The sequence below is a fragment of the Taurulus bubalis genome (assembly GCF_910589615.1).
Source record: "Taurulus bubalis genome assembly, chromosome: 12".
Lineage (NCBI taxonomy): Eukaryota > Metazoa > Chordata > Actinopteri > Perciformes > Cottidae > Taurulus > Taurulus bubalis.
Window position 1 is genome coordinate 6,927,889 of NC_136600.1, and position 24,102 is coordinate 6,951,990.

Here is a 24,102-nt window from a genome sequence, read left to right on the forward strand (position 1 = left end):
GTGAGACCTGGGTCAGTCCAAGAGGGTTTGAGTGACTCCTCTCCAGAGGTCCCACATGTCTTTGTGCACCGTGCCGTGTGAGGACAACGCCCACTGTTTGCTTTGGTTTGCCCACAGGTTGAACAAGAGGTTCTGGGTGCCGCTGGAGAGGTTCTGGGTGCTTCTGGAGAGGTTCTGGGTGCCGCTGGAGAGGTTCTGGGTGCTTCTGGAGAGGTTCTTCATGCGCTTGCGTACCAGTGCCCGCTCGGTGTAGAGGCCGGGCATCCGGATTGCTCTGTGTATTGTTTCGAGCTTCTTGATTACAAACTTTGTGGCACGTTGTTTTGGTCGGACTTAATCTTGACTTGCTGGCACCAGTGTTGGCGTTTTGAGCGGCATGTGATGTGGCGTGAAGAGGAAGCGTGAGAGGCACTGTGATAAAAGTGACAAAGCTGGGGACGGGCTTTGAGCTGGAGTATAGCCTGAGGAATTCCTCATGGAAAGGTATGACCGCGCTGCCCTTCACATGAACAGCAAGACTACGATGGACCTGCCAGGACAGCCACGAGAAACTGAGGAAACAACAAACACACAAACAAACACACAGAGTATTAATAGAGCCAAAAACTAAGAGAAGTCACAAAAGTGGATAAAGACTAGACATGCAAATATGTCAGATATACACTGAGAAGAACACAAATATTAATTTAACAAGATTTGCTTTATGTGTTTGTGCATACATACAGTGTATATGTATATGTGTGTGTACCTGTATGAGCCAGTCAACACCTCAGTCCAGTCAGTGATGATAAAACTCTCCGTAATGTGACCCGTCAGCTTCCTGCCTGACTTGGCACAATAGGTTTGTCCATCCACGCTGCGCACTGACAGTTTCTACATCACACACATACGCACACACAGGGAAGTTTTGTTTGTTAAATTGGTACACACATTATACTGTGTAATATATAAATATATACACACACACACACACACTTGGGTGTCAACACCCTGCTGAGGATCAAAGGTCAGCTTGTGAAAGAGAGATAGAAACATCTACTGAAACAAAGCAGAGAGCAGCGTATCCATCACAGTCTGTGCTTAGAAGAGGTGGAGGTTGACTAAATGACACCGACGATGATGGATACAGGGTTCTAGCTGATGTCACATGCACCCAAAAAAAACGAATGCTTTGACGCACCACATTATTTATCTTCAACAAGTTTATGCAGCAAAGATGAAACTTAAAAACATCATGCAAAAACTACACATTTTTAAACCTTGGGGTTACATTTGACAATTGTAATCTTTCTTTAAGAAAGTGAGGCTGTGTGTGTGTGTGTGTGTGTGTGTGTGTGTGTGTGAGAGATTTACGGAATGGGAGATGAAGTGATCTATTCATAGAAAAAGGACCTCATTAGAGAGACATATCCTAACTGTTATTCTATCTTAAGTTTTAAAGATTGGACAAATCATATCTTCTAAGCAATTCTTAAACTCATGGCAGCATCTCAGACCACTGATCACAGCTTAACGTCATTATATCGATGCAGTTTCATCTAAAAACAAGACTATGACTTTTTTGTATGACTTTTTATTACATACAATAATATCTTTTTTATGACCTACTTAACTATTACATTTATGACTTTTTATATGTAATACTATACTGTGACTATATAATAACTTTTGTATGACTTTTATATGAAATCCCATACCATTTTTGTAATTATTATTATTATTACATGATCCGGGAAATTTAAAGCATCATCTTAATTGTCATTGCCATACACAACTAACCAGTGGGCACACACAAATGCACTTGCCATTGACATTGTGGTTCATCTCGAGTAGCCTGCAAGCACGTTCTAATCACAGAAACAGGCAGTCTCGTTTACATTTTAAACAGATACATGACAGGAAGAGTACCTATCAAATCTGCAGTTATAGTTCAGTTATTAAGTTAAGATAAAAAAGGAGGCATGTAATAGGATATGACTCAGCCACAGGAAGATGTGATTTTCCCTTCGCTTTGGGACGCACTTATGAGACTTTTCTAGCGACTATGGCGGTGGAATCATTGTACACAACCATCGGACATAAACAGGGCAGAGCAGCACGCAGACCGGGGATGTATTATTACTGAAAGAATGAGCGTCGTCCTGAAAAATGTTGTTATTAATAAGATGTCATTAGTTAAAGTATTTAAACAGACAGGTTCATAACTGGGTAATTGATGGTAATGGAAACAGACACCATCAAAACAATAATTAATACCGTCCATGTCTTTTTGGACGGTATTAACCCAAACTGTCAAACTGTCTCTCGGTGACAGAAAGGAGAGAATACACATTTTAGCACGTCTTTAAAGACGATTAAGGGACTTCACATACAACTATATTTAGAAAAACAACAGACGGAAACTTCCTCCCACAGTCCAAAGACATGCAGCTTGGGTTAACGGATGACTCTAAATTACCCGTAGGTGGGGGTATGAGTGTGAATGGTTGTCTGTCTACATAAGTCAGTCCTGCAATACTCATGCAACATGTCCAGGATGGACCCGGCCTTCGCCCAATACCAGCTGGGATTGGCTCCAGCAATGGATGTATGAATATTGTGGGCCTAATGGCGCCATCTATTGGGGTTTTCAAATGTCTACGCTCTACATAAACATGTCCAAGAGAAAGATTCGTATTGGTGGAATACCACTATAAAATGGCCACTTGTACCATTAGATCCGTTTGAAATAAACTGAATGCAGCCAAGCTCAGAGGAAGATGAGGAAGATGAAGAGACTCACAGGGAAGCTTTTGCTGTCGAGTTTGAGGTCCTGCCACATGCTGACGAACAGGTTCAGGTTGAGATGATCCAGCAGCAGATGAACAGACACATTCCTCTTCCTGCTCGCCTCCAGAAGATCACAGAGCAGCTCTACATCACTGAAGCTGCCCATCACTATGGCCAGGGCCTACACACACACACACACACACACACACACACACACACACACACACACACACACACACACACACACAGCTGTCAAACAGCAAAGACCTGTACAGACAGATATCACTCACAGGGTTTCTGACCTTTCAGCACGCAAGATCCAGGACCAACATTTGTAATCTTCTCTCACGTGTACAGGCATGCATGTCTTTTTACATGCCGATACACGCTGAAACACACACACACAAACCACACACACACACACACACACACGCACACACAAACCGTTCCAGCTTTTCTGATGAACTCTCTGACCAGATCTTTCATGGCGGCTGACCTGGTGTCCGACTGCAAATAAACCTCAACGTTGGGCTTATCCAGGACAGGATCAGTCAGCTTCACATCTGGAAAGGGACAAATAGATGATCAAAAAGACAGATTTACCATGAAAGTACATTGGGCTAACATACAAAAAGTCTCTACAGGATTTATCAAGAGTTAAAACACCAGAAAGTTAAGCTGTGGTATAAGATAACTATTCAAGTTTTCTACTCCTGTAATCGGCGGCTCGGGTCCAAACCTGCCAGAGTAAGATGCCTGTCTGTGGACACTGCAGGACATAGTGTGGCAGACTGGGATCCAGCAAACGAGCTCTCAAACTCTTTATCGCCATAATCAGATGCACCAGGATCAGCTGTGTAAAAAAACAAAACCTTGCATCAAGCTGTGATAAAAAGTGATACTACCAGCAATAATAATAACAATGTTATATCGAATGAATCAATGTATATCTTATGTTTTCAAACAATTGACAGCAAAGAGAATGCCAAAATGAAAAAACATTTACAATCTTCGTTGCCATCCCTCCCGTTTTCCAGGATGTAAGTCTTCTCCAGCTCCGACAGAAAGTCCACTTCCCCCTCGGCGCTCAGCACCTCGTGGTATCCCTCTAAACCCCGGCTGAGCAGGGAGTCCACTGCAAGCCGAGCGCTCTCGTTGTGGCTCAAGTCCAAAGCGGGTCTGCTGGCCATGAAGTCATCGCAAGAGGAGGAAGGGATGCGGAGGTCAAGAACCCGCCGCCTCACCTTCCCGCGGGGTTTGGACCACCTGTACAACAGCACAGACACGCCGCTGGTCTCCATGGGTGATGCTAGTCGTGTTGACTGGAGTTTGGCTTGCAAGAGGTAGAAATGATCTCACCAGACAGTTAGTTCAACCATATGCATCCCGTGTAGCAGCTGTGTGCATGAGAGAAAACAGTGGACCCGCCCCTGCTTGGGGCAAGACTGCTTTACAAGTGATGAGAGGTGACAGGTGAGAGCAACAGTCATGCAATTAGACGTTACTGGAAGAAGGAGATGTAAAAATGTTGCAAATATTGATTCATAGCTAAGTTCTTGATAGCACGAGGGAGATGTAATATTTGGCTTCAAGACATTTCCCCGGGCGCCTCTCAGGGCTGCCCACTGCTCCCTATCCAGGGATGGGTCAAATGCAGAGAAGAATTTCCCCAAGGGGATTAATAAAGGATACTTTCTTCTTCTTCTTCTTATATTCCTACACTTCTACGAGGCACACTGTTTGTTTTGTGGTTGTTGATTGAGAGTGATGGATCAGAAAATGATCGACTTATTTCGCCTTTTTTCTTTGCAGGGCCCCGAGAGTGATTTAGAGCAGGTTGGGACGGATAAATGATGGGTGGAAGGAAAGAAAGGAATGAGTGACAGGAATGGGGATGGCTGTCATGTCAGCTCATGTCAAACAACACCTGGATGATTATAGGACCAACGCCTGAGACAGACAGTCCCAGGCACACCCACTGAGGAGCGGAAGCACACCGGTCCTTAGCTGCCGATTTAAAACAATAACACTTCTCCCGAGTCTGAAATATATATATTTTTTAAAAAGACAAATTGCCTATTGTCTTGACATAAGCAGACTCACAGACCCTCAACACTCACTCCCCAAAATATCCAAACAAAACGGTCCTCTAATCCAAATGATAGTACAATCTAAATGATTATGCACGTTTCAATATTGCACATAATCTGATTGTAATACTCCATCTACGGATTTCGGTGTCAGGACACGGCAGCTTGGCCTCCTTTCCTGCATACAGATGTGTAAATTATTGTTCTCATTCATTTTAAAAACACATTTGAGTCGATACCAAAAGAGCTTGAGGCGCGGCGTCACAAATCAGTGATTGCTTGTCATTGTAATGCCGACAGAAAGTATATTTTAAAAAGTGACAATGAGACAGGAGGTTGAATCAGGTATGTTTTTTTTAAACATTTTATCCAAACAAGGTTTTAAATAAGACAAATCATAAAAAATTCATTGAAATAAAAATGTAACAATGAGGCACCAGCGCAGATACATAAAAAAAATGACTTTGAATATAAAATTGTACACGTGTACCATAACAAATGGAGAGATAACAGTTGGTCTGTAGTGCAGTTACAAGATGTTAGTTACTGCGCCGTAGACACTATAGAACTAACAGATGTTTCACCGTACAGTGAACAGACGAGACATAAGCATTGTACGTGGCATCAGATCTACAGATGGACTGCGGTGATCCAACATTGGGCTTTTTATGGCCCTGGCCATCATCCCGTGTCGGGAGTGGCCACAGACAGAGCGGCGGTACAATGAATGAAACCGCTGTCGCTTGTAGGGATGTTCTCAGAGAACCCACCTGTGAATGATGGGCGACTTGCCTCAAAGCTGTGAGACACTCCGAATAATCATGTTGATCAAGCAACAGCACAGCCAAAACCCAAAGAATGAACCCGGTTCTTAATGGAAGACATGGGTTTGTTTCATGAGATGGTGGTTGATGGTGTACAGTTAAAATGTTTGACTCTAATTGTAATGTATGGCTTTAATGATGCTATATAAGCACTTGGAACGTGGCAAACAGACAGCAGCCAGCTCGGTCAGAGTCATTGCTTCTGCTGTTCCGGCTCCCTTGAGAAAAGAAAATGTTTTTGAGAAGTTACGTCATCAGAGAGCCGTTTGTGGTCACTGGGAGACAGAGGACAGCGTGTGGACAGACTGCGAGCTGCCCTCTCTGGCTCTGTCCGCCAGCTTCTGCCTCAGTTCTCGGATTTCCTTCAGCAGTTGTCTCTCGCTGCTGTCCAGCTGGGCCCGGCCTCGGTCCAGGGAAACTGTGGGGAAACAAGGAGAGGAGGACATATGGGGAAAAGTGTTTCAACTCAAATATGTTTTTGATAAAAGATTCATTGTTTCAGTCAATTTTCAAGCAAAAATGACAAACCTTTAATGGTTCCTGCTTGTCCAATGGGAGGATCTTATGTATTTTTTTAAGTCTTAAATTACAGAAGTGAACTCAATAGCTTTGGATGTCAGACTGTTGACCAAACGAAAAGGCAATTTGAATGAATCATCTCTAATTTCCCCCTTTTTAAGCCGCTTTACTATCCCACAAAGAGAAGGTACCTCATGTTATCAATAATTAGGAGATTCAGTGACAGCTAAAATAATTCTTCATTGCAGCCTTAATATGAAGCATATTCTTAATGAATTGGCTCTTTAAAGTGCCTTCTGAGGAACAGAGTAGAAGGTGGATTGCTTCGCAAATCTCATCCTCATCCCGGCCAGGTAGAGTCAAGTGGTGGCGACTGATTATCATCTCGATTCATTCATCTTGTTGTCTCTGCAGTTCATCATTATCTTGTTGTGGTGGCACCAGGACAACACGCACATGTATCACAGATCACCATCTCGTAACACTGCCACAACACTGACTGCACGACAAAGTATTGTATGCGACTGTGCTGATTTGCATTTAACATAACAAACATAACAAAAGCAGTCTGTAGCTTTGCTTTTTGAAAATAATACACTTTTAAGTTTATCGAACTGTAAAAACAAGGATTCCCTGCCTGCTTGCATCTCAAATTGTGACATTTCTTTTTACCATAGTAGCATATAACTTTATGGTTCTTAAGTAAAAGTTTGCGTAACGTTGTTTTCCGAACTTTGCACAACTATTTCTGATTTGGGGAACGTTCTGTTGGGTAGCTACATGTCTGTCCAAGGTGGAGCTTTGAATTATATGAGGCTGGATAGTTTCATGAATAATAATGCATCATATTTTAATCATTATATTTTGTGAGTCTGAATCTGCAACGTAACCAGTGACATTTGAGGAAAATGTAGTACGACCATGTTTTCCTCTGAAGTACAAGTGTACAGTAAGTAGTTTTATTTAAAGTTTTTGTTAAGGGTATAATAAGTTAGAATAGTAACATAATTTAATATTTGTTCAACATTAATAAATCTATAGCCTTTTGGGGCTTTTTTAGTTGCCTGCCTTACCTAACGGCTAAGTCTTGGTTGTGTGACGCAACTACTGAACATGGCAGGTGCTCAGGACCCAACGGAAGCGCAGTGTTGCGTGTGAAGTTGTTTGTGTGAACGGTTCTCGAAGAGCACTGCAGGCCGAGCCTCTGGCTCGTTCTGACCAGGCGTGCTTTCAACAGGCTTCAGAAAACATTGCATCTTTTCTTCAATGACTTACAGTTGGGGGAGGTGCTTTCTGAAGGCGAACTGCTGTTCAGACACACCATGTTGGTTTCTGCCTGCTTCGCAGATGTGGTTCCAACATGAACAGCGGTGGTGGCACTGGGTCTATGAGGAAGTCCTGTGGTGGAACAAAGTGATCTTATCCCCGTCCGTCTCTGGCCGTCTGGCACTAAGCAAACACTGTGACATCAGGTCAGCACAAAGGCCACAGACAAAACTGGTGTACGTGTGGAGTAATACCTGTGGCTGCCTGTTGCTGCTCCTGTAACTGGGCTCTGGAACTCATTACTTCATCCCACTGCAAAAACAAGTACTCATCGTCTGATTGAATAACAACAGTTTATTCGTCAACATCACACCATTTGTCTTCAGTAAAGTTTTTATATTTATCGTATTTCAGACAGAGACGGTCAGATATGATGTTTCTTAATCAGGAGCACGAACATCAATGTATTTTGATTCTTCAGAGCTGTTATGTTATGGTCTGTTTTGTCATCTTAAAACCAGCATAACATGTCACAGTAATCAAACACATCATGTAAGTGGTTGTGTTGACACACACGCTCTTGTTCGTCTCACCTTCCTTCCTGCCACATCTCTCAAGGTGTCAGCCAGCCTCCCCTCCTCTGCCAGGGTTTGCCTGTGAAGCTCTTTCAGCGTCTCCCTCTTCCTCTCCTGCTCGGCATCGACCTGCTGCAGGCGCTCTGCCACCTCTCTCTGCCAGTGCGAGTCCAAGTCCAGCTGGCACGCCTCCGCTAGGGACTCCTCCAGGGCCTGTGTGTGTGTGTGTGTGTGTGTGTGTGTGTGTGTGTGTGTGTGTGTGTGTGTGTGTGAGAAAGTTAGAAGATCACTGGATCAAAATCTGAGTTTGTGTGTCTTTGACGGTTCCTTGTAAAGTCAGACAAAGTGCATCCAGATTGTGTGCTGACATATGACGATATTATTACACGGACTCTATGTTGGAATGTGTCACTGACCTGCATGTTTGTCTCTGTGCAGTGTAGCAGCTCTGTGTAGCTCTCTTCCTCCTTTTCTGCCCTCCTCATTCTCATCTCCGCTTCCCCCTCAACCTCCCGTCCCATGCGCTCCTGCTCCTTAAACATGTGCTGAGGGAAATGGTCATGGGAAAAAACAAATGAACACTTCAGACTCACAATTATTAAAACAATCAAGAGGTGGAAAGGGATGTTATTACATGGTGGGAATTCCCTGTAATTATTAAATCAGCTAAATGTGTATTGTCTGATCGTCCTCAGTGCTACAGTTCAACTGCAAACTGTGATTCAGATGAGACTCTTAAGAGTTTAGGAGTAAATGTTCGCAGAAAGAGAGAAAAAGGAAGAGAGAAATTAATTAAAAGAGGATGCTGTGAGAGAGGAGGGAGGGTTTCATGCAAGCAGTTTGTCACCTGCTCAAGTCGCCTCCTCTGAGCCTCCAGCTCCATCTGTCGGACTTCTAGATCCTGGACCGCTGCAGCTGTTTCTCGCTCCCGGAGATCCATCTGTTGCACAACATGAAGGTTATTGTTAGGCGAGTGCTCAAACATGGAGGTCAAGTCCACGACAGATTATTTGGTCAAAGGTAACAAATAGAGACATCATGTTAATCATGACAAACTGTGTTCAGCAGAGAGTGGAATTACAGCCCAGGATCTCGACGATGACCAATGTGGGCTCCTTTATATAAAAAGACTACCTTAAATCTTAACCCTGAGGTTACCTTTCTACTGATCTCCTGGTCTAGTCTTTGGATCTGTGAGGTTCTCAGGTCCTGTTGGTGTTTGAGGAAACGTCTTTTCGTTCCATCCAGCAGCTGCAACTCCTTCACCTTCAGCTCTCTCTTCATGGCTGCCAACCTGCAGAGGACAGAGGTTTTTTTTTCCCCCCTCTCATAACTTAACAATGAGAGGTGTGTGTCTCTTGTGTGCTTACTTTGTCCTCTGCTCTGTTAGTTTCTCCTCTTCTTGTGCCAGGATGTTTCTGCGTTGTTCCTCTGCCTTCTGCAGCAGCTCCTGTTTTCAAAATCAATCAAAGTATTGAATTCACTTAACTTACATCCCAGGCTTGCATTTCATATACCGATTAACGATGCGAGAGACAAAAAAGACAAAACCAATACAACAGATTCTATGCGTAAAATGAATTATGAAAAACAATATCTACCTGTTGTGCAAAATAGGTTTCCTCTTCAGCCTGGCGACGTACAAAATCTGTGCGCAGAACCGACACCTCCTGCCTGATGAGACGTAGACAATTCATCTCCTGCATATTTTTTCACTATTGATTTTGTTGTGTATTATCCAAGGCTCTTTCTAGCCAATTAAATACTGTCAAAAACACTGGTTAATTTCACCTCTCGCGGAGATACTCCATCTCCTGCAGGCGTATCTTCTCCCTCTCTCGGCTCTGGTATTCCACGATGAATTCGGGGTAGTGGTTGAACACGGGGTACTGGCCCTCAGTCAGTGGCGTTAAGTCAGAGAGCATATTTCTGGGATGGATGTCGGCTGGTGTGCCGCCCATGAGCCGGTAAGCTTCTTTTATCATGGCTCCCAAATCCAGGTTGTTACGGTGGTGAAAGAAATACTGAAAGTAAAAAAAAAAAAAAAAAAAAAGGAGGAGGAGAAATCAAATTTGATGGAGCAGAAGAGAAAGAAACAATTACTGACCTAATATGGGTCAGTAATTGACTGCATTTCCAGAGAGGAGTTACCTCAAAGTCCTGTTTCTGGGAGCAGAGCAGCAGGGGCTCACGGCAGCAGGTGATGTAGGCCACACAGGCCATGAGCAGGAACGATGGATGGTTGGAGAAGATGTTGTCAAAGAGTCGGAGCCACTCGTCACGGGTCAATACCTCGGAGAACAGGGTCTCCAGCAGGGGCCACACATAGAGCTGAGACAGATATAGAGATGCGCGATAAAATCTCTCCACCACACGGATGTGACAATGGGAGTCTGGAGTTCCAGGACAGCCGCCTGACCACTCGTCTCCTCCAGTTGTGCGTTGCTGTGTTCTGCGGTTACCTGTGAGGTGATGCCACAGTCCACCAGATGCTGCAGCAGCTCCTTGTCATGATGAGCCAGAACGTTCTCCGCCATGCTCAGGATGTTCAGAGGAGGGTTGGGGAAGTACTCAAACCAATGTTGACCCCAATTCACTGTGCAACCAAACATCCCATATTCAAGAGACTGTTAATACCTTGACATTGCCTCAAGACATTCAGATACTTGATAAACAGAGCCAAAATTGAAAAACTTGAAAGAGGTTTGATTAATTAAAATGGTTCTAAATCCGTTAGTATCACAAGTTTTAGTCTTTGGCTGCGAACATTGAAGAAGTGTTTGGATTAAATGCTTATGAACATGACTCTACACATGAAATAGGTACAACACTTTACTCAAAGCAGCAGCCCAAAACACTGGAAAGCTTTTAAATGTGCGTTGTGTACATTTCATACGTTTTCATAACATTGCGTTTCCTGGGAAAATGGCCTTCCGTAATAACCATGAAGTACCTATAACAGTGGCCACCACCTCAAAGCAGAGCATTGGATTGTTCTGGAACAGCTTGACAAAAGGGAAAGCTACTAGGGGAAGGTACTCCACCTCTCCAAAGATGGCTGCCCAGTGAGCTAAGGCAGATAAAACCCTGTTGAGGAGAGGAAGCACCAAATGAAGAAAAGTGATCACAAAAATAGACTTCAAAATGTTGCAGAAAGAAGAAAATACTTACCTCTGCAGTCCCCTCTGTAATTTGTGGCTTTTGATGGGGTATTTATCATGCAGAGCGAGGTAGGCTGAATGCAGGCCTTTATCGGTCAGACTGCTGTACGCAGCATGGTTCTCTGGCAGACACAACAAAGACCGCCATACAAACATCCTGCAATGTGGACACAAAAGTTAAGCGTGTGAATCCTAGCACACAAACACACAAGGTTAACATAAGGTCAGTCATCAGACACATGCATGAATCCTCCTCCTGTGAAAGTACTCTTTACCTGTATTTAGCAGGATACTCTCCAAATGCCTTGAGCAGAGCCACCAGTCTCTTCTTATTGAGACCAGCAGGCAGTTCATTCTATTGATAGAAACAAAAAGGGTAACGCTCTATTAAATTACACACTTTAGTCTACTTTGTCTAGTCAGAGGGAGGGAATGCTTTGTGGGTATTTATGGTGGAACATCTTTATAATAAATAAATAAATCACTCTATATTAAAAAAAAAACCCAATGTATTAAGACATTGGTGGGTGTGTTGCTCCCACCTCTTTATCCTCAGCCTTAGACACAGCAGGAGGTCTAAGTATCTTCACACGCGTACGCCTACCCGAGCTCTTGGCTGGTCTCTGAACGACCTCTGACCTGACCTGGACCTTTAGGTTAGACAAGTTCTGAACAGCTCCACTGCCAGAGACTACTGCCACCTGGAAGGGAGGAGGCTGGGTGAGGGGCACAGATACACAATATGAATACACATACAGATCAATTTCATATCAACAAATGAGAAAGCTTTTGAACCTTGTACACCTTTGTACTGTTATCGTAACTGACTGTCACCTTGTTTAATTCCTGTGTGAGACTCTGAACACTGTAGACATTTATGCTGCCATTATCCATGATGGCCACGACATGTCTGCCGTTAGGGCTGACCGTCACTGTGGTGATGGCGTCTTCGTGGGAACCCATGTGGAAAATCAGCTTGCAAGTGTGAATGTTGATGAAGCGCATAACGCCGTCCTGACTCAACACACCTAGTGTCTACAGAGACAAAAACAAAGTCTCAAACTCAGAGCGGTACAAAAGCATGTCGAACGTATGCAAACAGAGATACAGAAGCCGGCTATAGGCTCGTCGACATGCACAGGTAAGCAGAAGTGATGTACAAGATGTCTAAAATCAAAACAAAGATTCCATAGCAGAACCACAGAGGAGACGAGATAGAAGGCCTGTAGTCTGTGTACCTGACTAGCTCCTCCGTCAAAACTGTCGGGCAGGAATTCAAGCTGTCGGACGGTTCGGACCTGCGTGGGCATCTGAATTACCCTAATCAGCTGTTTGCTGTCCAGGCACCACAGGTGCAGCAGGTTGGAGCGACCCCCAGCAGCAAGGCTCTTCCCATCCCTGCCAACACAAGTCTACTGTCAGCATTTGATGAAGCCTTCTGGTCCACGTTTACATAAATCAACGAGCTAGCTAGCGGTCGGTCGTAATGCAGGATTCCCACCGTGTAACAGCAAAGGCCTTATAGGAGATTTTGGGGCCGCAGTCTGGGACTGGGAGCTGGTATTTGCAGACCAGCGTGTCGCTCTCCCAAGCAAAGATGGAGTCATCGCTGAAACAGCTGAGAATGGTATTACTAAGAGGCAGAAAAAACACCTGCAAAACAAATGACAACAACGACAAGAAAGAACAAAGTTAGGGCATATCATTTATGTACCAGACATATCCTGGAGTATCAATAGCTTGAAATCAACCAAAAACCTAAATCCCTATCTGACACTTTGTCAGTCCTGTGACCAAACAATAATGTGTAAACGTTTACCCTCTGAATGCCAACAGACTGTCGGATGTTGAGCTTCCTCTTCCTCTGGAAGGTGTCCAGGTCCCAGAGCTGAGCCGTGTCCATGGACGTGGTGATGGCGTAGCGACCCGAGCTGTGGACAGAGATGGACGAAACTGCACCCTCGTGGCCCCGCATCCAACTGACCAGCTGCTTTGTGTCTGAAAGAAAGAACCCAACAATACCAAGTGTCAACTAACTCGTCTGGGGAAAGAAAAACAGCTGCCAGTCTGCTCTCCCACTCCCGCACCAGAGACCACATCACCCCAGTCCTCCAAAACCTCCACGTACAGCTAATCACCTACAAAGCCCTTCACAACCTGTCATATTTCTTGTTTCATTACCGCTTCTATTGTTTGTCTTTACCATAGCGCTATACAATGATACAATAAAATTATTATTATTAAAAAGTCCTGAGAACTTAAAATTAGAATACATGCCTGAAAATGACTACTCAAAGAATGAAGCAATGTATAGATGTTGTCCGCCCGACCTTTGTCAAAGCACTTGATGGTGTAGTCAGCCAGAGCCACAAGGAACTCTGTGGTCCTGCGAAGGCTGAACGCCAGAGCAGTGCAGGCCTGGCCCGTCTTCTGCACCAGACGAAACCTGTCCCAAGAAAGAAACGATGAAAAGAGACAAGAACACAGAAATGTGAAAGCCCCATCTGCTCTCAATAGAAAAGGAAGATACATGTCCATGTCCTTGTAAGTTTAAAGACACATAAATTGAGTAGAAGATAGAAGATAGAAGTGTGAGAGTATATTTATCATATTTTTCTGCATTAAATAGAACAAAGTCAGGTGGGAGGAGAGCAGTGTCAACATTAAAAAGGCTATGACTGCCATTAATAGGAAATTCGTGCACAGTAACGACAGTAGGTGGACCACAATAGTCGGGACGTTATAATTCCCAAGTAGCTAAGTAGAAAATAATATTCATATGATACAATACAAGTGGAAAATAAACCCTTAAAACCCGATATTGGGACGTTTGAGCACACCTGTTTCTACTTATGTCAAATACATAGATGTGGCCGTGGTGATCTCCAGCCAGGAAGGAGTCTCCTGTGGTGTCAAAGGTCACGTGGAGGAAGCGCACCGTCTTGGCCTGCTGAGCAGTGCGGACCACCGTCACAAGCACACTGAGGAAGACAACGTCACATTAAAAAAAAAAAAAAAAAAGAGGGTAAAAGATAAAGCTCAGATGAAGTTGGAGTGGTCTGCTGGAGCATCTCAGGACAGCCGACAGGGAGAGACTAAACAAACTCGTCAAGAAGGCCAGCAGCGTGCTGGGGCGACCTCTGGATACAGTGGAAGTGATGGACAACACCTCCCACCCCATTCAGGACACCCTGGCAGCGCTGCACAGCTCCTTCACACCCGGTGTGTGAAGCAGAGGTACGGCAGGTAGGAGAGGTATGGCAGGTTGGAGAGGTATGGCAGGTAGGAGAGGTACGGCAGGTAGGGGGGGGGGGGGGGTGTATATATATATATATATATATATATATATATATATATATATATATATATATATATATACATATATATACATATATATACATATATATAAAACATTCAGTTATTGTGGATTCTTTACTGTTTTTTACGGATTGTTTTGATCTTGTATGTTTGCACTATACTATATTGCTGTAAATCCTGTAAATGTCCCCACGAATAAAGGATTATTTTATATTATCGATGAGCAACACGTTTTAGTGAAACGCGACTGCTCTCAAGTAGTTACAATAAACACACAAAAAAGTGTACCGAAACAACAGCAACACACATGAGAAGAGGCAACCAGTGGGAATAAACCTACATGCAGTTCACGCGTGTACGAGTGCAACAAGTGTGAACACCTGAATGCAGTCAGTGATACGTTAGGCTGAGAGGTGTGTGTGACAGTGCACCTCTGCGCCAGAGTCGTGTGTGTCACCAGGTGCTCGTGACAGGCTCAGACATACCCTGTCGCTTTGCCCGCCGCTGCTTTTCGATGCCAGACTTTCCCCTCTTCTTTGTTTCCGATGTCCGTCACCTCCATTTCAAAGACGTCTTCAGACACGACGAGCGTTCATTGACAAACCAGGAGTCTCTCCTGACTTTAAGCTTGCTCGGGTAACGCGGCGAGCTAACGGGCTAATCCGTCGGCTAATCTCTTTTAAAGGCGGAGAGAACAGCGCGAAATTTAAAAGAGCGTCATTCAGTCGCGTGAACGTTTAGTTTCAGCTCGGCGCCATTTAACGTCCGTCCCGGCTCAGCCGTCCCGGGTCTCTTCAACGCGTCTCTCACTTTACGCTCAGTTTGCTTCCACTTTAGTTTCAGCGGATTTCTTGATTTGCTTGTTTTAAGGACGGTTGATTGTGTCGCCCAAAATTGACGTAAGGGTAAACAGAGAAGTGCATGTTGGGAGTTGTAGTTTGAAACTATCTTTTAACTAAGAGGATACTTTTTTAAAACTGAAAGTGACAAACATATAAACATAAATTGTACAGATTTTAACACGTTTTTGTATGTGTATGTACAGTATACGAAAAAAACACGACACCATCAGTTAAGTTTTCTTATATTTTCTTAATGAATAGGCTCGTTCGAGATGAGCCAAGTTCTGCGCAGAATCGATCTGCGTTGATCGGCGCGCAATGCATGCCGGTTAGATTTGTGTCCGACTTGCTCCCGACTTGCTCTGACGTCATGCACACGTGGTCAACGATACTCTCACGAGACTAAGTCGCCGTCGATTTCAGAGTCAGCCGCCGTATTTGCTTTCCAACGACTGCGTGGCCCAGTGCATGATGGGAAACGCCTGGCTCTCGCCACATCAGAGAGCTGATTGGCTCTTAGATCTGACAGCAAACACCACGTGTTGTAGAAAATTCGTATTTTATGTGTAGTTGGAATACTTAACGCTGGATTATTGACTATTAGTCTCATGTTTGATCTAAAAACATTTATTGTGTGGTTGTTAATACAAAATCGTATTTATACAACACACATCAAAACTACTAGTAATGTATTTCACAGGCAGACATCAAAAGGCCAAAGGATGCAGCTACACACTCATTTTTACATAAATATATATTTATAAACACATATAATAAATCCAAACGTGATCTGTAAACTACAAGTAAACAAAAGTTCGGAACTAACAGGAAGTACTTTTTTCTGTGACTTCCTGCGAATACACAGCTGACAGCTGACAACTGTCCGACTTGATTGCAGTTTTTTGTCAACGCCTCCTGCTGCGGCCGCTGCTCTCGTCTGGATTCCAGGCGAGGCGCAGCTCTAACGAACGAGCCTAATGTCTAACTACAGGTGCGCTATTATTAGAGTGAAACAGACAAATGGATAATATCAGGATGGACAATATCATTAGATATTAATGAATACTCATTTAGTACACAGCCGTGGACTAAAGCAGTCAGCTATTTATTGACATATGTCTTTTAAAAAACGAATATTAAGGATGCATGACCATCCGATGTAAGCAGCATGATTTCAGAATGACTGATCGGTATCACCTTCACTGAACCGCGTGAGTTGTAAGAGATGTCTAAGATAATTAAACGGTGTGCATTTGTGTAAATGGTTCCAGTAAAAAAAAGAAGATTCTAACTTTCATGTCTTTCTTATTGCAGCTATGCTTCTGTTGTGGGAACATAAGGTTTTCCTTTTTCATCTGCCCATTGGTAAAAATATAAAACACCTGAGATGATTTTCTTCATCTATTCGTTTAAAATGAAAGGTATTCAATCTCTATAAGGATATATGTTAACTTTCACTCACACACATGTCAATAAAGTAAATCAATCAATTTGTGCACAAGGTCCTGTTTCCTAGTTATTCTGATCATCATACTATGTATTATTATGTCCAGTAAATTAAATTAGCTGAAGAGGTATGTTATATCTCTTCATTCAAAAACCTTAAACCTATAACCTGACATCTGAGGTATGACTTGAAGTGTAAACACGAGGTGTCATGCAGAAACAGTGGGAGTTTATTTCTATAAACTACACGCGTTGCTGTTGATTTGACCTCACGTGAGGGATACTTTACATGAGTATTGTTTCTCAGTAATCGTGTTTCTTCTGATTTACATTCAGATCTACGTCATTTGCTCGACCCCTGTCCACAGGTGGCTGCTGGTGGCAGGTAACCCTGCGCATCTGTTCCGCCTTTTCCGGTCGCTGGCTGCCCCCAGATTGGTCAAGTGGGTCTTTTGCATATCACTCAGGAAGTACAAAACCTAAATATGATGTTGGGCGATAATACAAATGCATCCGGTTCTTACATTTATCCTTCAAATTAAGAGCATGATATAAACAGTCATCCAAATGAATAATTATGTAAATAACGAGGAAGATAAATAAATTTACAAACCTGCAACTTGTAAGTATAATGTAGGCTTTCATTGGTGTCATTGGTGCCGCTTGCTTTGTTATCCCCTGTGTAATAATGTTTGTTAAGAATGGGGTAAAAAAAGATTAGCCCAAAGACAAAGGTCAGTGCCAAATTACTCAAGCTTAAAAATGATTCTCTAACATTTGCTGCTGAAAAGTATATTTTACTGTAAGTAGTTTTTCATCACTTGATCATATTCTTAGCAACATGCTTAGAATTAGAGTTATTATATAACAGTCTGACACAACACTAGTGATTTAATGTATTGTTTTCCATACAAATTACATTTTAGTCTTTCATTTCTTTTGACAAACGTAAGTTATTTCCGTAGACTATCACTTCTATGTCCATTTGCAATATTGTATTTGTTATTGCTGTCAGTTTAGTGGTACTTGTAGTAGTAGTAGTAGTAGTTGTAGCTCATTTAACACTTTAACATTACACTTTAACATACACTTACAGAACGCTTGTTTTCATTACTGTTGTCTGTTTATCTGAGCACTTTATGTTGTATTTCAACATCTATTTATCTGTTGTTGTTGTTGTTGTTGTTGTTGTTAATTGTCTCGTCTAATGTTATGCACTTTCCACCAAGAAAAAATCCTAGTTTGTGTAAACATACCTGGCGAATAAATGGATCTGATTCTGGGGTCTGGTTTGGTTTTACTTTGAAGGATTCAACCGGATGTGCCTGTTCTGACCTCAGTAGCTTTATAAGCTAGCCGCCTGTGATTAGCCACGTCATGTAAAGTTAGCAGTGGAGCGCGTCTGATCAAATACAAATAAAAGCAGCGAGCGGTCGCGGTGTGTTCGCGATATCAGCTCAATTCTAAAGAGCAGCTTTTGTTTCACGGTTAGGAGTCGGCATTGATCATATGGAAAGATGTCAGATCTCGGGGACTGGTTCAGAAGCGTCCCTCTCATCACCCGGTACTGGTTTGCTGCTTCGATTGCAGTTCCCTTTATTGGGAAACTAGGATTGATTGATTTCAGGAACCTCATGCTGTTTCCAGAGCTGGTCTTAAGCAGATTTCATGTGAGTGTATCTTGTCACCTGTGTGTAACGGGGTCGCTGTTAAAGGCGGTGTGTGTATTCTGGATGTGCTCGGTTAGCTAACTAGCGAGTGGCTATCAAGGCTCTCCAAGCAGAAGGCCTGTGTTGCGTGACAGCCAATCGGAGGAGGCCTGTGTTGTGTGACAGCCAATCAGAGGGCGAGACGCAGAAGGTTAGCACTTCCTGGTGCTGTCAAAATGCTACTTAGGTTAGCAACACCGAGATAAGGAGTAAATATCAGCCCAGTGCAAAAAAAAGAGAAGAGTATTTTAATGACCAGAGATGATAAAGTAGCCGAGGTGTTGACGTTTCTGTTTTTAGTGCAATATAAGAACTTGAGTTCCAGGTGCTGTTGCTATTTAAACCACAAGATGGAGAACGTTTGACTCATCGTAAAGGGACCTTCCTGCTATAAAACAAGCCCTTCAGGCAGCCTTTTTACGGTTTCACAGATTGTCCGTTAATACAACATTAGGGCGCGGGATGGAGCCTGGCAGACAAACCCCAGGGCCAATTAGCCTGAAAACTATTAATTTACTGTTGCGAAAAGTTACTAAGTACTGCACTAGTGTTCGAGTTGTGTCCTACTTTATTTATTTTAGAGGTATGAGCGCGTTTTTTTCTGTAATAATAATACTTCTGTACTTGTACTAATGTAAGATATTTCCAAAAATCAAATGCTATAACTTAGAAGACATGGACAACGTCAGTAAATAATAATACATACTCAATTAGAAATGTGTATTTTGTTTAGGACTGAAACTTCCTCATGTTTGTAATTTATCATGAGGTATTGCAATACAAGTATAATTAATTGGTAAATAATCTAGTCAATGATAAAATAAAAATGCTCATCACAAAGTGTGAGCCCAAGGTGACATTTTTAAAATGTATTGTATTTTGCGTCATTGAAAATATGATGTGATGTAAAATGAAAGAAAAGCAACAAATTCTCAGATTTGAGAAGCCGAAGTCGGGTTTGGCATTGTTGGATTTAACAGCTAAAAATATTTGTTGAAAAATCACTGCTATTGCATGTTGTGATTATATCCTGTCCTTTCCCTCTTTTTGATTAAAAGCAATTTAACACCCATAGGCCCATAAGCCGCCTAGTCAATGCTCCACAGACCTGATGTTTGGTCACCATCAAACAAAACCTTTGAAACATCTTGTGTGGCAACGCACCCTGCAGACGACCGACCAGCTGCCTAGTGCCACTTTCTCAGTGCTGAGAAGTTAATAGTTACAATCCACATGCACGGCCTTAAACGCCTGGCTCTTCGCACAAACACAGCTGTGTTGATGTACTTCTATTAGACGAAAGTCTCTTCTGTTTGTTTCAGCTCTGGAGACCAGTGACCGCCACCTTGTATTTCCCAATAACACCGAATACTGGATTTCTGTACATGGTCAACCTGTATTTCCTTTACCACTACTCCTCTCGGTTAGAGACAGGTGAGAACGAACACACACACGCGCACACACACACACACACACACACACACACACACACACACACACACACCACCTTTTGTCACGCTAATCCTGGTATTGTTTTCCAGGGGCGTTTGATGGCAGACCGGCAGACTACGTCTTTATGCTCTTCTTCAACTGGATCTGCATTGTTGTATCCTTTTTGTCTGGCATTACAAAATACCAAACTCCTCTAAAACCTCTTGTTTAAATGATGAATCTCTAAAGTTACATCCCTGCAAGTCTGTTTTTCACTCCACCAATGATCCGGTCTCTCTCTGCTGCCTTCTTTGCCCCTCTGTGGTTCTCTCTCATCTGTCTTTTCTGCAACCCTTTCTGTCTCTCCATCTCTCTGCAGCACTGTGCCATGTCAGGGTGGCTCCTTGCCAGTGGCCCAGTGTCAGTCTACCCCTGCAGAGCAGAGAGAAACCTAATCTAGGTCACATGCAGCCCATGTCTCTACACTCTCCTCTGGAGTTCAGCTTTGATTGTCAGCTTATTTGGCTTTTGTTTTGTTCATGAGACAAATTTGGGCGAACACCTGTTCTCCTTAAACCTGAGCTTTTTTTTTTTTCAGGCAAATTGTGGGAACTGGTGAATAAAAAGTCAGGTGTGGGAGGTTAGGCTTATTTAAAGGGAAGAGGCAGGCGCAGTGACAGTCGGGCAGTGTGGGGATTTGACTGGCAACCTTCTGGTCACCAGCTGCTCTAATCTTAAGGCTCCAGATTTGATTATTATGAGTCACAAGGTTGTTGTCCTTGACTCTGGCTATAGATAACTGGGATGCTGATGAACATGCAGGTAAGAATCCTCCTCCCTTACAGTATTTATACCACAACACATCATAATGACAAGGGCTGGGTTAAAACAAATTAAAAAAAATCTTCTCTTAAAAAAAAAGATCTATCTTTCATTCCATGCCGTTTCCTGTGTATGAATGAAGAGAAAAGCAAAGTTGTCTGAAATACCACTAATCTCAGGGCATAAACAATAACATGAAGTAAACAATGTTTTCAATAATGCACCAGGTTAGAGTGTTACTTTTACAGTATTAGTTCTAGATCATTAAAATCCAAGCAAAATTGGTATTGTAACTGAAGTATCAATATTGGACTGACTTGGAAATCATATTGAATCGGGAAATCAATGATTCCCTTATTATAACCAATGTATACTCCCAAGGGGAACAACATTTGTCATTTTCTCCCATATCAACTTTACAGTTAACATTGAGTTTATTTACGACACCACATCCAAATTTAAATCTATTTTAATTTTCTAACAAAACATTTTCTCCCATAATCAGGACATTGTAATTATGAGAGCTGGCAGCCATTCTCATGAAAACATCCACATCCCTGCTGAGAGAGGGAACAAAATATATATATATATATATATATATATATATATATATATATATATATATATATATATATATATCTCTCTCTCTCTCTATCTATCTCGTTTGCAATTATCACTTGAGATCGTAGGAGTGTTTCTTAATGCAGCGTCGCCACTTAAACAAGGCTTTCTCACAGAAAAGGGTTGACATATTTCACCTTTTTTTTAAAATAATGACGACTCTAAAATCCAGTTTTTCAAAACTAAAAAGATATATGTCCAAGTTGTGCTGCGTCGCACATTCACGCGCTGTTTGTGTGTGTTGTTCCTCAGCTGCTGATGATCCCACTGATCATGTCGGTGCTCTACGTCTGGGCTCAGTTCAACAAAGACACCATCGTGTCCTTCTGGTTCGGAACGCGATTCAAGGTACCGGGACAAATTCCAAATTTTTCTTTCCAGTCTTTTTAAACGTATCTCACGTTTCACAGTAATTTCGGAGCACATAAAATAGCCTGTTTTTAATGTTATTGACCGCATTACCTGAACGTGAGGCTAATTCCAATGTTCATATCAATGATATTTCCTACTATTCTGTTCTAGGCACATTATCTACCCTGGGTCATTCTGGCTTTTAACTTCATCATCGGAGGCTCGTGAGTAACTACTTTTTAATTGATTGAATCAAAGACTGTGTTGAACAGTTTCAAGTCAAACACACTGCACTATGAATGTAAATTCAATGTCTTTTCATATTAATAAGGATCTTCTGTATTCCGTAAGTAGGGAATAGCCGGATGAGCTGCCCCATACAGTACATAGACTGTGTACATGTTACACCAGCTCAGCATGTTGTTTCTGTGAGGTTTGATTAATCTTTCTCTTATTGTGCAGGTTTGTGAACGAACTAACGGGGAATCTGGTGGGTCACCTGTACTTCTTCCTCATGTTCAAGTACCCCATGGACCTGGGAGGACGCACCTTCCTCTCCACACCAGAGTTCTTGTAAGTTTGATTGTGTTTAATTTCCCAAATGTTTTTTTTTTTTTTAATAATTTACCCACCAACTTCACTGTTGAGGATCTGCAATACAAAGCTTAAAGCAAGCAAGACCACGCAACTTTTGAATGACTTTACCGCGACGGGGTTTAAACCGGCCCAGAGCTCGTCTGCCCGTCTTAAGACAAACACTAAAAAGCTAAGATTACGACCCAAATTGTTGTAAAAGTCCATCAGAGCGTGCAGAGCTTCTTTTTTTCCGGTTCCTCTTGAACCATCTGTGTACTTATTTAACAGTGATTTGCATTCACTTTGAGTTTCAGTCCAAACAAGTATTTTTAAAATATTTGACTAGAACTGGATGAGAGAAGAGGAAATACGTTTAGTCACCCGTGCACAGTGACGCATGACAAGAGCCTCAAGTCGGACCAATCACGGCAGACGACCAATGAAAACCCGACTGCCCCAGGAAACTGACAAACGAACCAAGAGGACATTGGAGTTATTTAGGAGCTCGCCCAGCCATTAAATAATTTGTTCATTTGTATGAATGCTTGTGTGTATGTTTCCCCCCCGCTCCCCCTTGATTTAAAATGTTCCAATGTCATCTGCTTTAAAGTCCACATTTTAATGCCTCCCTTCTCACCCTTTGCGCATCTCTCTCCAGATATCGGTTCTTCCCCAACAGGAGGGGAGGAGTGTCAGGCTTCGGCGTCCCCCCCACCAGACCAGCTGCCCAGGAGCAGGGTGGAGGAGGCGGTGGTGGTGGCGGGGGAGGAGGAAGAGGACGTCACACCTGGGGCCAAGGCTTCCGCCTGGGGGATTGAATGAGCGGAGAGACCAGAGAGCTACATACACCCTTTTGCTCCCAATAAGAAATGGCGCTGATGTTTCGGGTTAAAGTGCTTACGTCACTCTTCCTTTTTTAGTTTGAGGGCAAAAGCTTGACTTAAAATTGAATTCACAACTATGTTTTAAAGGCTCCAAGGGGATGGAACTGGAGGAAGCACGCATTTTAACCCAGAAAGTGCCGCACAGCAGGTACTCTGGCTCCAGCCATACGCTCCATTAACCAAGTAAAGCCAGCTTTATTACTACTGCGGGTGTGTCCATGTGAAGCCGACAGGAGGAATTAATAAATAGATTTTTTTTTTTTTTTTAAATGTATGTGATGATTCTTGAGCTCCCCTCCCGTTCTTTCTTATTTCCCCCACTGAACACATTTGACACCGTTTCGCTGGACTGTCAGGGCGAGATGTTGCAGCTGCACGCCAGCTCGCTGTTAAGTTTTGACTCGCGTTCCCATCCTCCCTCCCTCTCTGCGACGCCATATCAGATTACATTGTAATTACTAACGCACTGGGAGTGTGCGCTCAGCTCAACATGGGCAAAGCTATTTAGAGCACTGTCTCCAGGTCTGATTTTTACATGGGTGTAAAATGTTTGTAAGCCTTTGTGGCACAGACCTGATCTTCTGTCTTAAGATCGGATCTTTACCAAAATAAGGTGAAAATGGGATTTTTCCTCTTTTTGTAAATACAACAGTTGTTTATTGAAAAGGTTGAGCGAGTCCGAGTGTAATTATGGTTCTATCCATGTCTCATTCTTCAGTCAGAGCCCTGCCAATTGTCTGACTGACCATACAGTATATACAATTAGGGCTGACACCAACTGCCAATACTTGTCATGAATCACTTGTTCTATAAATGTCAAAATGGTGAAAATGCTTTTCTTGTTTGGTCCAACAGTACAAATCCTAAAGATAAATAGCACTGTAGTAGTATATATGGT

At 42.8% G+C, this 24,102-nt stretch overlaps 3 protein-coding genes across 3 annotated transcripts; 1 reads left to right on the forward strand and 2 right to left on the reverse strand.

The window, feature by feature from the left end:
• Window positions 1–12: 12 nt before the first annotated feature.
• On the reverse strand, window positions 13–4,070 carry fam83a (family with sequence similarity 83 member A; the record flags this gene model as incomplete). The annotated part of the gene is made up of 7 exons (XM_079227978.1): window positions 13–274; window positions 318–551; window positions 749–873; window positions 2,783–2,950; window positions 3,214–3,332; window positions 3,509–3,622; window positions 3,776–4,070. The coding sequence occupies 7 exons, from the start codon at window positions 4,068–4,070 to the stop codon at window positions 13–15; spliced, it is 1,317 nt and encodes a 438-aa protein (XP_079084104.1).
• A 1,885-nt stretch (window positions 4,071–5,955) lies between these two features.
• Window positions 5,956–15,084, reverse strand: tbc1d31 (TBC1 domain family, member 31; the record flags this gene model as incomplete). The annotated part of the gene is made up of 23 exons (XM_079228062.1): window positions 5,956–6,101; window positions 7,478–7,600; window positions 7,723–7,780; window positions 8,062–8,256; window positions 8,460–8,588; window positions 8,891–8,983; window positions 9,202–9,337; window positions 9,414–9,493; window positions 9,645–9,717; window positions 9,835–10,067; window positions 10,195–10,374; window positions 10,506–10,639; window positions 10,997–11,130; window positions 11,215–11,361; window positions 11,480–11,559; window positions 11,747–11,920; window positions 12,039–12,239; window positions 12,443–12,602; window positions 12,706–12,857; window positions 13,024–13,202; window positions 13,535–13,650; window positions 14,045–14,185; window positions 15,008–15,084. 23 exons carry the CDS (start codon window positions 15,082–15,084, stop codon window positions 5,956–5,958), a joined length of 3,141 nt encoding a protein of 1,046 aa, XP_079084188.1.
• A 3,101-nt stretch (window positions 15,085–18,185) lies between these two features.
• On the forward strand, window positions 18,186–23,874 carry derl1 (derlin 1). The gene is made up of 8 exons (XM_079227122.1): window positions 18,186–18,480; window positions 19,842–19,953; window positions 20,061–20,125; window positions 20,746–20,772; window positions 21,646–21,741; window positions 21,916–21,968; window positions 22,207–22,317; window positions 22,979–23,874. Exons 1-8 carry the CDS (start codon window positions 18,328–18,330, stop codon window positions 23,136–23,138), a joined length of 777 nt encoding a protein of 258 aa, XP_079083248.1. The 5' UTR covers window positions 18,186–18,327; the 3' UTR covers window positions 23,139–23,874.
• The last annotated feature ends 228 nt before the right edge of the window (window positions 23,875–24,102 follow it).